General features: G+C 35.2%; 1 protein-coding gene across 9 annotated transcripts in view; it reads right to left on the bottom strand.

Moving 5' to 3' along the window:
* STXBP4 (syntaxin binding protein 4) overlaps positions 1-15,982 on the bottom strand; it is a 193,437-nt gene that overhangs the window by 149,418 nt on the left and 28,037 nt on the right. For 8 of the 9 annotated variants that reach the window (XR_010937457.1, XM_067715611.1, XM_067715616.1 and 5 more), the window contains 4 exons: positions 12,235-12,341; positions 11,841-12,060; positions 10,452-10,530; positions 4,918-5,012 (listed from right to left, as the gene is read on the bottom strand). Coding sequence is in view for 8 of the 9 variants with exons in the window: in XM_067715611.1 (XP_067571712.1) it covers positions 4,918-5,012; positions 10,452-10,530; positions 11,841-12,060; positions 12,235-12,341 (501 nt within the window). In the remaining variant the exon portion in view is untranslated. The remainder of the gene's footprint in view (positions 1-4,917; positions 5,013-10,451; positions 10,531-11,840; positions 12,061-12,234; positions 12,342-15,982) is intronic. The other variant, XM_067715618.1, reaches the window with a different exon arrangement.

Here is a 15,982-nt window from a genome sequence, read left to right as displayed (position 1 = left end):
AAAATATTTGCAAATGAAGCAACTGACAAAGGATTAATCTCCAACATATACAAGCAGCCCATGCAGCTCAATATCAAAAAAACAAACAACCCAATCAAAAATGGGCAGAAGACCTCAACAGACATTTCTCCAAAGAAGATATACAGATTGCCAACAAACACATGAAAGGATGCTCAACAGCACTAATCATCAGAGAAATGCAAATCAAAGCTACAGTAAGGTATCACCTCACACCAGTCAGAAAGGCCATTATCAAAAAATCTACAAACAATAAATGCTGGAGAGGGTGTGGAGAAAAGGGAACCCACTGCACTGTTGGTGGGAATGTAAATTGATACAGCCACTATGGAGAACAGTATGGAGGTTCCTTAAAAAACTAAAAATGGAGCTAACATATGACCCAGCAATCCCACTACTGGGCATATACCCTGAGAAAACCATAATTCAAAAAGAGTCATGTATCACAATGTTCATTGCAGCACTATTTACAATAACCAGGACATGGAAGCAACCTAAATGTCCATCGACAGATGAATGGACAAAGAAGATGTGGCACATATATACAATGGAATATTACTCAGCCATAAAAAAATGAAATTGAGTTATTTGTAGTGAGGTGGAATCTGTTATACAGAGTGAAGTAAGTCAGAAAGAGAAAAACAAATACCATATGCTAACACATATATATAGAATCTAAAAAAAAAAAAGGTTCTGAAGAACCTAGAGGCAGGACAGGAATAAAGATGCAGACATAGAGAATGGACTTAGGGACACGGGGAGGGGGAAGGGTAAGTTCGGACGAAGTGAGAGAGTGGCATCGACATATATACACTACCAAATGTAAAATAGATAGTTAGTGGGAAGCAGCTGCATAGCAAAGGGAGATCAGCTCTGTGCTTTGTGACCACCTAGAGGGGTGGGATAGGGAGGGTGGGAGAGAGTCGCAAGAGGGAGCAGATATGGTGATATAAGTATACATATAGCTGATTCACTTTGTTATACAGCAGAAACTAACACAACAATGTAAAGCAATTATACTCCAATAAAGATGTTAAAAATAAAAAAAGAAGAGATGACTGGATTAAAAAGATGTGTGTTTGTGTGATTGTGTGTGTGAACGTATATATAATGGAATACTACTCAGCCATAAAAAAGAATGAAATTCTGCCATTTGCAGCAACATGGATTGACCTAGAGAATATGTTTAGTGAAATAAGTCAGAGACAAATATTATGTGATATCACTTACATGTGCAATGTAAAACACAGTACAAATGAATGTATATGCAAAACAAACAGAGTCACAGGTGTAGAAAACAAACTTATGGTTACCAAAGAAGAGCAGGAAGGGGGGGTAGGGACAAATTTCAGGTATGGGATTAATAGATATAAACTACTATATATACAATAGATAAGCAACAAAGATTTACTGTACAGCACAAGGAATTATAGCCATTATCTTCTAATAACCTATAATGGAGTATAACCTGCAAAAATACTGAATCAGTATGCTGTACACCTGAAACTAATATAATACTGTAAATTGACTATACTTCGATAAAAATAATAAATTGGAGGTAATTTATTTTTGATTAAAAATAGGTTCCAATAATTTCTTGTATAATTAATGTCATGTTTTCACCGTAAACAAAAATGCAACTTTGTTAATTAGACAAATAAATGTCCTTAACTTTTTCTGATATCTAAATGATGAATCTAAAAAATGTCACTTACTTATAATATTAGTCACCTACTTCCCAACCTAATACAAAGAACACCTCATTAACTGTATTCAGACATTGGGTATATCATTGCTCACTACAGCTTTCTTCAAATGTTACATAAATGGCAAGAGGTAAAGTAAATATCAGCGAAATGGCATCTGTATCCCAAAGCATCTTTCTCAGATACAAAAACATAGATAGCGAGAAGGTGCAGTAATTCTTCTTCTTCAATCCAACTAAAAGAAAAATCCCGGGCTTCCCTGGTGGCACAGTGGTTGAGAGTTCACCTGCCGATGCGGGGGACACGGGTTCGTGCCCCGGTCCGGGAGGATCTCGCATGCCGCGGAGCGGTTGGGCCCGTGAGCCATGGCCACTGGGCCTGCGCGTCCGGAGCCTGTGCTCCGCAAGGGGAGAGGCCACAGCAGTGAGAGGCCCGCGTACCACAAAAAAATAAAAATAAAAAAAAATTAAAAAAAAAATTCCTATTTGCTATGCTTACCATACCTACTTATAAATTTAACAGTGGGATCAAAGGAGACACATAGTATTAGTTCAGTGCTCGAAATTATTTTCCAGTATATACTGATACAAAATTGTCTACCTCGACTACTAAAACATGAAAGATTTCATGAAGTCAATGCCCCACAAACATACATCTTGAAGGTAATTTCCTTCATCAAATTCTAACCTCTTAGCCTTTCTTAAAAATTGTACTGTGTTAGCTAATGACTTAATAACCACATAATCAGTCAACACCTTTTCCTTGTGAAACCTTTTATATCACCAATTTCCTAGATACTATATGCAATATACTTATAAGCGATAAAGTAAAAAAATGTAATTTTATTACATTTTAAATATTTGAACATATTGGCCTTATCTATTACTAAATAGGAAATATGTTAAAAATGTAATGGACAATAAAGTTGAATTTGTCTACAAAGTAGCAACTAAAATAGAAGGATCTATTTCAGATTAAAGTGATACAGATATTATTACATTAATATGTAACTATTCAAAAAAGTAAGAGTAGTTTAGGAAATGTATGGGTGGATAGAAGCTAATATGGATTTTAGAAAAAAAAATTTATTAAGTGAAATTTAGTTTCAAACTCTGAAAAACAGAGAATGCTCTACTAAATATAGTCACTAAAAATATTTAGAATAAAAGCAGGGAAGCTGAATTTACACAGAATGTAGGTTTCCTTTGCTGTAAAACTGCCATTTTTTTCTACAAAAATCAATTTGCTAAGGCTCAAAGGAGGACCAAAAGTGGAATACTCAATGTGCAAGCAACTCATATTTCTCAGAATCAATATAAATTTAGATGATTTTCATATCTCTAAGAAAATTAATCAGATTTTTAAAATATCATGTGCTAGGGAAATTTAAACTGAGTCAAAGAATAATGACTGCCAGGTAAAGTCATTAGCTGAATAGTTTTCTCCTTATCCAGAGGAATGGTTAGCATTAAATATTGGATGTTCAGAAATATATATTACAGCAATATCATTAAAAAACAGTAATTATTCATTTTTAGATATTAATAGATAGGTTTTTAAACCTCAAACATTCTATTTTTTGAAAATGTTATTATTAACTGATTGTAAAACTTGCTATTATCCAGAACTTACATTTCAGCCACAAATAAAAAGAGAGTAAAACATAGGGAAAGATACTCAGGATTTCGAAGATATGAAGGAGACATCTCAAGTACCTAATTAATAAGAATTTTATAGAGTACAAACCAGGTGTTTAAATGGTGGTAGGTATACAGAGATTGTAAGCTTTGACTTACTGATAAAACAAAACACAGAAGATTACAGGGTACTGCAAAATAATGTTCAGTGCTACAGATGTGCAAAATATGGCAATATTGGCCTGAACTATAAAAGTTAGCAAGGAGCTGTACAAAGGAGTTGGAATTGAGTCAGAATTTGAACAAAGAGTAAGATTCAAACTGGCACTGAAAAGGGTATTACTATAGGACAATGCAAAGGTCTGAATATGTTAATGAATGGTAATGCATACTTATTCCAGCTATGCATTCTCATACTGTTCCTAAAAGTGTAAAAAATCATTATCCAGGGCTTCCCTGGTGGCGCAGTGGTTGAGAGTCCGCCTGCCGATGCAGGGGACACGGGTTCGTGCCCCGGTCCAGGAAGATCCCACATGCCACGGAGCGGCTGTGCCCGTGAGCCATGGCCACTGAGTCTGCGCGTCCGGAGCCTGTGCTCCGCAACGGGAGAGGCCACAACAGTGAGAGGCCCGCGTACCGAAAAAAAAAAAAAATTATTATCCACAAAACTGATAGGAAAGTAGAGGCTGTGAACCTTCGGCATTATATCCATTTTCATAATAAAAAAAAATCACACATTTTTGCTGTCATCTTCCAGGTATCCTGAGAGGAAAAGTTTTAAAATCATTTTCTGCTTATAATTTTTCTTTCTCTCTCCTTTTTTTTTTTTTTTTGCGGTATGCGGGCCTCTCACTGGCGTCTCCCGTTGGGGAGCACAGGATCCGGACGCGCAGGCTCAGCGGCCATGGCTCACGGGCCCAGCTGTTCCGCGGAATGTGGGATCCTCCCAGACTGGGGCACGAACCCGCGTCCCCTGCATCGGCAGGCGGACTCTCAACCACTGCGCCACCAGGGAAGCCCCCTAATTTTTCTTTTTTAATCATCTTACGTTTCTTTTATATACAGAAACTCTCAATATAATACTATTTGGTACATTGCTACCATCTTCTTTATATCTAGTAGGCTTCTATTTTGTTCTTTAAGATTTAGTTTCCCTTCACTTTTTAAACAATTGAGTAATAGAGTATTATTTCCTTGCACTTATTGTCATTACATATTTGAAGTCTACTACACTTTGTCATAATTTATCCCATGTTTCCTTTGATTCTATATTGTAAAACGTCACATTTGTCTCATTCCTACACAGGAGGAAACTGATTAATCTGAAGGTCAATTTAGTTACAAAAGGTTTTATTTCTATTTTGTACTAATGAACCACCATGAACTGCCCAAATTAAACATGAATTAAACAGTTTAAATCCAAACTGCCATTCATTTAACTGTAAATCGATAACTCTTCAAGAAACTAATGGCTCCAATCCCTTATCCTCTCAAAGAATGAGAATATTTCCTTGCTGTTGTTTTATGGAAGAAAAATGAAAATTTCAAGTATTTACCATTTCCAGTTTCTCTACTTTAAGGCGAACAGAGGGATTTAGGGAAATCTTCTTTCCTTGTGGTCCATAATTATCAGTCAAGGCAGGGGCAATATCTACGAGACAACAGGGTACACATTAATTGGAAATTTAATTGGAATAGAATTTTTCATTTGACACGATGTGTTCTGGGCTCCTGAAGTTCAGAAAGAATTCTGGCTAATCAGCAGTTTTCACTTTTGTTTTCATGGTTTTTTGTTCTTTAAATCTAAAATGTATTATATAAACCAGCTTCACTTAAGCCTTAAAAGACATGATATAAAAAGAGTGGCCAATTATGCATTAAGTCCCACAGAAATATTAATACAACAAACATACATCCCACCAGTTACCTTGTCATCACAACAGCTTACTAATTGCAAAATGAAAAGTCTTTTTTTTCTTCCAAAATAAGCAAAATCATATTAGAAAATTTAGAAGGTCATGATTTTTCTCTGGCAAAAGTGGTCTTGCTACATGAGTTCTGGAGGTACTATGGAAAAACTCACAAATGAAAACTGTTTCAAGTTTGCACATAAAGTATGATACAGGCTCAGAATTTCTTGAACTAAAAATCTTATTTCTTATTTTACAGAAGTTATATTCCAAGTAGCATAAATGGATTCTCAAGAGTTGAGTGTCATACACCTCTCACCCATTCTCTAATGCCTTCTCAGTCTACCCTGATTATTTAGACGAGCTTTGTCCTTGTTGCATGAGTAAAAAACAGGTGTCACAAGGGACTAGAACTTGAAAAATTATTTGCCTTAATATGCCAAAGTTTCCAAGCAAATTCCTGCAATTCATGTCAATCCTTATATCTAAATTGTCACCATTCTAAATACACTTTTAAATGGTATTTTACTAGTTCTACATAGAAACAAGAGGAAGAGAAAAAACTTTTTAAAATGTCACATTTTTATGCAGCGTTTTAATTTTTTTTTTATTTCTCAGAGCATCTGTCTCTAAGTACAAAATGATTTGCATTCTCTTTCTTAAGAACATAAGAAGTGCATAGGAAAATAAATAGTCTTCCTCTAAACCTTTAACGCTTCCTTAACATTCTATGTAAAATCTTGAATATAGCTTATAGGTGTCAAGATCATGAAAAAAAAATGGTTACTGACTTTTAGCTTTAAATGGAAGTCAAACCTAGAGAAAGACTGATTTTAGTATAATAAAATTTTTACAATTTTGACATAAGCAACAAAGATGCCTTAGTTGCTGTGATACCTAATTGTTGGCCAAGGGCTAAAAATACATTATACATATAAAATTTTTTTCCTCTTAAGAGAAATTTTGTGCCAAACCTAAAGTGTAGCATAAAATATCAGCATGGAGTGAAGTGGTTTGGAAGCCCAAAGAGCGGGTAAGTCAAACCTTATCTTTCATTTTTAGGGTTTGGACATGTGAGGCTTGACAACGACTTTCAGTCTGGTGCCTGACCTATCATTAAGGCACAGTAACACAAGGTGGACCCAAGCTAACCTAATTATGATCTCAGACCAAGACTAACCCTGGGTGTGAATTACTCAATTCAAGTGTGTGTGGAAGGCATAGAGAGAAGACAAAAGAGAGGGAGGGATAGGGACTCACACCAAGGCGTGGGTTCTCACGTATGTTTTCCTACATCTAAGCATAAAAATTTGCTATGTGCAGCAGTGGAAATAACAGATTAACTCTTATTTATGCTTACTTTTAGCCAGGCATTACACTAAGTACTTTATATATATAAGCTCATTTAATCTTTACAATAACCACAGTGACACAAGTGTTATTATTTCCAACCCAAGAATGATGAGACTAAGGCCCAAAAGGGTAAAGAAACTAGCCCAAGATCATACAACTAGTAGGTGACCATGTTAGGATTCTAATCTCTTATGACCCCTGAAGACAATTTCTTAAATGTGTCAATATCTTTCATCATCAGTTTTCTCATCTGTAAAGTAGGAAGAATAAAACAGATCACCTTACAGGGATTGTAAAGGTAAATTAAAAATCATAGAAAACTACTATGAAAACTATAAAGTAGCGTTAATAGTAACACACACAGAGATTTAATAGGAGTTTAATGTAAACTTATAATAATCCCCCATTTAACAATATGCAATCATGGCTTAACAAAACCTCACTTTCTTCTAGCCAAACTTCCCCTAAATCTTTACATTTGAGCCAAAACCTTAGGAGGATGTGGACATAAATCCAGCAGGCTTTGGTAATTCAAGGTAACTTGACCTGAAAAGCTCTCCCACAGACAGTTTTCCTCATTTGCCAGTGTCCTCTCTCACTTTCAGCCTTGGGCTCTTTATTTGCTCCTCTCTGGGAGGGGGTGAGAATTTTCAAAGTATGGCTTATTATTCCCTTGGCTCTTCTCTTCCTATTCCTCTTTTTAGGAGCAGAAGAAAGGAAATGTTTTATAAGGGTAGGATCAATACCATTTAGTTAATACCATGAACCCTCACCATGGATATTTTTCCCCATCACTAGTTTGTTTTCAGTTTTAAAAGCCTTATTGCAGGAGAATTAAGGCTTGTGTGGTGGTAAAGTTAATGATCGTATTCCTTCACGTAGTAATTCTTTACTGATTTCCTTAGGAATGTCGTTAGCATGTTTTTAGCTCACTCACAAACTCACGCATTATTCAGCGTATGGCAGTAGTAAACAACTCTGGATTCTGAAATAAGAAATTTATATAACAGAATAGTTTCGAAAAACATACTCAAGTATAATGTGAATTTTAAACATTCTAACCAGTTTTACACTTTGGAATGCTTCTGAGATGAGAACAGGGGTAGACTTGCCTCATTAAGTTTATTTTTGTTGAGGTTAACATTAAAACTCATTTATGTTTTTTAATAAATACCAGCTGGCTGAAGGAGTCTAGATGTGATGGTTAAGGATCTAATTTGGGAACAATCTATAATTAACTACTTATAACAGACAAATCACAAGGTATATAAGTTACCTAGAGATAATTTAGAGTTGACTTTGCTTTGTTTTTCTCCCCAGAAACATCTGGGCTACTACATTTATGTGGAAGAAAATGGTACTGAGTCAATTCCATTTCTACTCTAGAAAAATGTTCCATTTTAATTGCATTTTAATATTTACATACAGTTAACTCACTCAAATATGTTTTTCACTAAATTATTTTTCTATTACAAAATCTAGCATCATTTCTTATAGTCACTGATGTAAATTTACCTCAGTTTGTTCATTACTACAGGATCTCCTTGCTCTAATCACATTTGCCTCCTAGGGTCACCTGACATGTAGCTTGACCTTACTTCTTTGCATTTGATGATGATGCCTCCTTCACTTAGGATGATCTGTTACCTTCATCCATCTGTTGATGTTTATCACTTCTTTCAAGATCCAGATGATGTCTGACTTTTGCCAAGAAATTTTTCTCTATTGATTTCTGCATATTTTGTGACAAATTCTTTACTATGTACTAGCTTCTGGGGTAGAGGGGGAGGATGCAAAATTGAATTAAAGGACAGAAGCTTTCACTTCTGCTCTAAAAAACATGCCCTGGAATATTATCTGAGCTATACTCTAAACTTCAGATTCCGTAATATTAATAATAATGACAGCAAAATGTACTGAGCATATTCTATGCACCAATTACAAAATGCTTGACATACATAATCTTGTTTAATACTCATAACAAACCCATGAGGAAACTATTTCAATATAATAAGCTAATTCAGCCAATAAGTTGGGAGCAAAGATCTGAATCTCTACGTTTGCATTCAGAGCCTGGTGACTAACCACTGTGTTTTCCCTATATCACACTCAGGTCACTTACTACTTCTTCCCTTAATCTACTTTGCTCATGTCTTTACACATCTTGTGCAAATGTGTTATTTGTCCATAAGACATATACTTCTTAGAGTACCAAAACCACCCACCCCCTGCTCTAGTCAACACAGAACACTGCAAATAGTCGAGTATTTATTCAATAAAATAATCACACACGCACACACATAAATAAACACACACATATATGTGCTTTCTAATCTGAATAATGAAGGTTTTTAATCCCATATTTTATTTCACAATATACTATTAAGTATCTCATGGAAAAAAATATCCCAGTTCCTTCATATTTTCTACCGAACTATGACGCACATGACATACTCAGTAAATACTTACTGAGTAAATAAATTGGCTAAAAGAGGCATCAAGAGAATGAAAATTAATTACGTAAAGGAAATAATACTAATAAAGTTTCTAAGGGTCAACAAATTCCACTAAGTAAAAAGGCATATAATTGACAGCTAAAGATTTTTCCTAACCCACTGGTAAATATTGCTCCAAATCAGAGAAACTACTATGGAATTCACTATAAATTCCTGTTAAGTATAGGAGCTATGTGCTATGGTCTGAATGTTTGTGTCCACCTGAAATTCATATGTTGAAATCCCAACCTCCGGAGTTGAGGCCTTTGGGAGGTGCTTAGAGCATGAAGGTGGAGCCCTCACGAATGGGATTAGTGTTATTACAAAAGAGGTCCCACAGTGCTTCTAAGACCTTTCCACCATGTGAGGACACAATAAGAAGCCTGCAAGCACAAGGAAGCTCTCACCCAGACCATGCTGGCACCATGATCCTGGACTTCCAGCCTCCAGAACTGTGAGAAATGTTTGTTATTTATAAGCCACCCATTCTGTGGTATTTTGTTAGAGTAACCCACACAGACTAAGACACTATATAATTTCTGCTAACTCTTCCTTATTTTGCAGTTTTGATCTACACAATGCTATTAAAAATTAAAGTATACGAGTAACAATTTGCTTTATAATTTAGACATGTAATTAACTCTTCCTTTCAATAAGTATAGTTTTGTTTGTTTGTTTGTTTTCATTGTTGTTCCCTTTAACTTTTGGAGATAATTTAAGGGAAGGAATTTTTTCTTGATATTTGAGCCTACAAACACTTTACAGATTGATAAAAATCCTTTTTTTATGGGTAGCTTACACAATTAATCCTTTACTGTTTTGAAAAGTCAATAAATCATTTCATGCTAATTAAGAACCAGTAATACTGAATTCACAATACTGATGTTCTTTCTAATTTATATCTATATAATCTCTTCCAAGAAAAACAAAACATACTTCTTTTCTTAAGCTATGCTCCCTTCTATAATTTCTCTGAAAGGTGCATTTAATATACCTCACGAGGATTTCACTAAAAGGGCAAGGCAGCCTAATCTTGAGTTATAGAAGAGTTTTCATTATTTGGTTTCAACAGTTCATTGATTATTACAGCTTCATAGACACTGCAATGATAATGCATCTTTTAAAATTTCAACCCTTTGTTCAGGAAAATTTCCAATAAAAGTCATAATATAACAGGGACCGCTGCACAATGGATTCATTTTGCTCTTTTATTCAATGAAGGAAAAAGGCATAATGCACCCTTCTTTAAAGTCTTTAAGTCACATTATGTACTCCTCATTGAGAGAGTAATTGAAAAAAATAACAGGAAAGAGGAATTAAATGTGCATTTACCTGTATTAGGCATATCTGTAGGGCTGTTGTCTGAAGAAGTAATTGGAATCTGTTCTGTTTTCTTGTATCCAGTTTTTATCTATGAAAGAAAACGAGGAAGGTGAAATGTCATTTTCTAAAGTAGGTCAAAAACCACATGAGAAGCTCACGTTAACATAAAAAGAATGATTAAAGAGATTAAAGCAATAGTCCCCCAAATATAAAACTTTTAAAATTTTGGTATATTCATCTTCAAACACAGCAATTCAGAATGAAAGTAACAACTGCTCTCAGCTCTACCATACCCAAGGACAACAAAATATAAGGCTATGCACTGTGTCTCTGAAAAGGTATTATAACCCCAAATGAGAAAGTATAAAGGGCTAAGAGAAAATCTTAAACTCTGTATCTGATTAGCATGGGCCTGAAACTGAAACTACTTTTGATGAATTTTATTGCACTGACTAAAAGCCTACCTGATTTTCAAGTTTGTTTTATAGGGTATACACTCTATTTTATAACTCATTATTTATGGCACTGTTGCAATTAGTAATTACAGTCATCCCTTCATATCTGCCATTTCTGCATGTGCAAATTCAACCAACAATGGATTAAAACTATTTTTTAAAAACTCTAAGAAGTTTCAAAAAGCAAAACTTGAATTTGCCACATTGGCAACTATTTACATAGCATTTACACTGTATTTATTTACAACTACTTACATAGCATTTACATTGTATTAGGTATTATAAGTAATCTAGAGATGATTTAAAGTATATGGGGAGGCTGTGCATAGGTTAAATGCAAATACTACACCATTTTATATAAGAGACTTGAGCAGCCTCAGATTTTGGTATCTGCTGTCGGGGTGTGGGGAGGTTATCCTGGAGCCAATCCCTCCACAGGTGATGAGGGATGACTGTAACTATATCGATTTTGATGTGGGAACTCCCCCTTTTGTGTGATTCTAGGGTGAACTATTGATATATTCCAGCATACACACATGAGGGAACAAAATCCACCTACACTGTACAGGAAAGAGCTGAGCAACAGAAAGGAAGATTGCCTGTCTTCAGTCAAGCAGAAAACAGAAAAAATAATGAACAGAACCATATTAGAGACTATCTGAAAATAAATATAACTTTCCATATCATAGGTTTGAGTGATATCTAGGCATATCTTTGTGATGCCATTCCTGATCGTGATTTTCTGGACAAACAACATATTGACTTGAAAAACTGTATTTATTGACAGCATAGCATAAAATCTTAAACAAAGAAAAGATCTTTCAAGGAAATACCAATCTGTTAACAAACTATATTACCAAAATTATAGTTCTATATGTATATGACAAACATAATGACACACAGGGGATTTGTGGACTACATAAATAGAAAAAGTTAAGATTACCTGATTTATCTTAAAAGAAGATAAAATGGCATCTGTAGATTTGGGAGTCGATGAGGTCTTTGGAATTAGTATTTCAGGGGAAGAAGAAAGAAGACTAAACTTTGAGGCTTGAGGTCCATATTCTCCTGTAGCTTGTAAAAGGGATGAACACGATGGATTTTCTAAATGACTGCTGTGAGATTTCTGTCTTATGAATGCTATCTCCCAAGCAGATTCTGACCTAGCATTAAAAAGAAATCACTTTATGGATATAGTACTATTGAATTCTAAGATAATGTTTCATATATTATCAAAAAATACTTCTTTTGGGTCTAAAGTACTAGGACAACTTAAATTTCTATTTTTAGGGAGACATACTAAATGACTCATTCTATCTTACAGATAGAATAGTTACCTCAACTTGGCTCTGGTAATTATGCTTTTTGCTTCTTCAAATGATACACCAATCATAGACTCCTTGTTTATTGAGATAAGTTGATCTCCTGGCTTCAAACGTCCATCCTAACAAAAATAGTAACATTTGTAAAGAAACTGATTAAGGTGTTTCTTAAAAAGTTAATTGATGCAATTAAAGCAAAGCACAGTTTTAGTAAAGAATGACTTAAAGAAAAGAGTAAAAAGAAAATTTTAGACAAAGAACCTCAACAGCAAAATGGTTTGATTAAAGTCTGGTTTGGTAATATACATGAATGAAATGGAAATGTTCAAGTACTCCTTGAATAAACTTTCAGCCTAAGGAATCCTGAATATATGAAGCCATAGTCTGGTACACTAGGAAAGAGGCCTGTTTTAAAAGGTCAGTTGTATGAGACAAACACAGCTCTGAATGTGATAAAGTAGGCTAAATATTTCTGGTATATTTCAGAATATAAGCCTCATTCACTTCAGTTTCTGAGCATTCCTTTATCTTTCATCCCACCAAACACTGAGTTATTCCACAGTTAGAATTTTTAAAAATTCAGTCAAGGATCTTAATTATATTGATTCTACCCACATTTCTGTTCATGGTGAAACATCTTCTTCACTGGACCTGCTGCCCCTCCTGTGACTCAGGCCCAGTTGGTTGGACAGGTAGCTTTATTCACATCCTACTAATAACGACCAATTCTAATTGGCTGCCTGGCATTGTCTTTGTCAAGTCCTGGCTCTGCCTATAACTAGCCTAACTGAATAAGACCAAGCACAAAAGTTACAAAATTTAATGTACATGTCAGGCAAGTTTTCTCAGTCTTCATTTGCCTTTTCTTTTTTTTTTTTTTTTTTTTTTTTTTTTTGCGGTAAGCGGGCTTCTCACTGCCGCGGCCTCTCCCCTTGCGGAGCACAGGCTCCGGAGGCGCAGGCTCAGCGGCCATGGCTCACGGGCCCAGCCGCTCCCCGGCATGTGGGATCCTCCTGGACCGGGGCACAAACCCCTGTCCCCTGCATCGGCAGGCGGACTCTCAACCACTGCGCCACCAGGGAAGCCCTGCCTTTTCTTTTAATTCAAACTGGAAAAGAAGAATGAGCTCTCTTAATTTTCAGCTCTTAAGATGCTTCTCCATTTATCATTAGTACAAACACAGAAAGCATTATTTCTATAACTAGGGAAGAAGCTTATATGGTTAGAAAGTATTTTCACCCTTGATGGTATTTAAGTAAATTCCACAAATTCAAGGAAAGATCTTTTAAAAAGTCTTATCTACTATGTATAAAATAAGTTTTAATTAATAGGATTAACCAGGGAAAAGAGATGGTGAAGATAAGGGGATGGAAGGAAGTAAAGAAGAAACATATTACCATCAAGGAGGTAGCAGGATAAAGACACAGAGATGAGAAGCAACATATAGTGTGCAGGGGACTATAGCCTTCAACACAGTGTTCAATTAAAAAGTGTGAGCCAGAAATCATGAGAAATGAGGATGGGGAAGTAGGAAGAGTTCAGGTATCTGCAGGCCTTTAACCCCAAGCTATCCCTGGGATAGCTTCTGCACTTACTGTTTTTGTTTTCATACTGTAAACATTACCTAAGTATTATTTCCCACACTTCCTTGATGAAAAGAATCAACTGGAGTTATAAAAAAGGTCCATGTTATGAGACTCCTCTGTTTGAAAGTCTGATACAATATTGATATATCCCTGAATAACTGATCTTTGGTCTGAACTGCATTATATGTAATAAACGTATATAATATATAATAATGGTGATTTATGGTTACTTTACTTTTAAATAACAATATTTTTTTAAAAAAAGACCTTTACTGGGCTTCCCTGGTGGCGCAGTGGTTGAGAGTCTGCCTGCTGATGCAGGGGACATGGGTTCGTGCCCTGGTCCGGGAAGATCCCGCATACCATGGAGCGGCTGGGCTCGTGAGCCATGGCCGCTGAGCCTGCGCGTCCGGAGCCTGTGCTCCACAACAGGAGAGGCCACGACAGTGAGAGGCCCGCATACCGCAAAAAAAAAAAAAAAAAAAAAAAGACCTTTACTATTATCTCTCACACTGAACACTGAGTATACAGGAAAGCAAAATAAATATAAAATATTTATCAAGAATTTTTATGGGAACATGTTATTTCAAATATTGTGTAATGAAAGATATTATAATCTAAATGCATAATGACCCTATGACCCTTCTGAAATATAAACATAAAAAAATCCAAAAAGGCAATTTGATTTTAAAATATATAAAATTTGAAAACTAATTTGGATTTTATAGGTATGTGATTAAACATAATTAGCAAAGTCAGAGAACACACAATTGCTATATTCACAAGTGATTTTTGTTTCTCCTTCCATTTGATGTATGGGGGATAAAACACAGTAGTAATGCTAGAAAAGGCTAAGCAATATGGAGGAATTATCTACCATATGGATCCTAAATGTTCAGTAAAATGAAAGAGCTGATTTTGTAAGATTTTATAAACACAGTTCAGTATTACCTGGGCCCAAGCCTTATGACAGACTTTGGTTATATATGCATTTAAATCAATTATACCCACACTATACTTAGAAACTTAGGTACAAGAGCTTTCAATTTAATATGCTAAATAGTAGTTTGAGGATAACTCATTCCTTAAGGTTAAAGTGAAATGGTAACAAACAAACAAACAAAAACAACCTTTTTGCCACAGGCAAAATGATAAGGCTAATAAAAAGGAAGAACAAAATTCTGGAGAGTGCTTATTTCTGGGAGGGAGGGTGGGGAATGCAATGGGGTGGGGGGAAAACATATAGGAAGCCTTAATAGTAAAATTTTCTACTTCATAAGTCAAATGGTGAACTCTTAAGTGGATTCATAGGCATTTGTTTCATTATTATTCTTCATAAGTTAGATATATGTTCCAATATCCTTTTGTATGCATAAAATATTATATTATTAAAAAGAAAAGAAATTTTCCAGCCCATCAAAAGAAATCTCATGACATTTGCCTCAACAATGTTCCTAACCAGATGAATTTTATTTTGGTTCTATATTCCAAAACTGGCATTGGAAGTAAGGGCCAAATAGAGGTTCTTAAAATCTAATTTTAAAATAAATAAATAAATAAAATTAAATAAATGTCATTGTTAAATCCAGCTCTAGACCATTTGGCATCTGCAAAAAAAATTCCTCATTAGAATCAGCTTAATAAGGTAGATTATAACTGAAATTTAATGACTATTCTACTACTGATTTATGTCCCAAAGCCTGGAAGTAATTTGAGGAAAGAAAGGGAAAAATGAAGAAAGCCTTGCTTCATTGGAGCAAAGCATTTAAAGGACACTGACAAGGGAAAAAAGGTTCTTTTAGAATTGGGGTGGTGGACAGTAAATATTAGGTTATTTTGTTTTAATCTAAATATTCTTGGTATTAAACTGCCTTTTATTGAACTTCCTTGAAAAGGGAAAATTCTATAATGAGGACTATAAGCCAGATGGCACCTCATCTGTCTTCTAGTTGGGCAGCAGTCTTCAGAGGCAGTGGACTGATGAGGAAAAAAGAGCACGAGTTGTGGCAACCAGATAGATTTGAATTCGAATTTGAGCTCCACAACTTGCGAGCTAGATATTCATAAACAATGAAAGAAAGCTAAGGAAGGGGACAGGGGAGGTGCACAATCTCATCTACAAGGAACACGGAACTAAATTCTAAACTGTCGGAGACAGCTCCTCTATCCATGTATCT

Source organism: Pseudorca crassidens, chromosome 19, assembly GCF_039906515.1.
Source record: "Pseudorca crassidens isolate mPseCra1 chromosome 19, mPseCra1.hap1, whole genome shotgun sequence".
Taxonomy (NCBI): domain Eukaryota; kingdom Metazoa; phylum Chordata; class Mammalia; order Artiodactyla; family Delphinidae; genus Pseudorca; species Pseudorca crassidens.
Note: the sequence above shows the minus strand (reverse complement) of the source record. Positions and strands in the feature narration are given on the sequence as shown.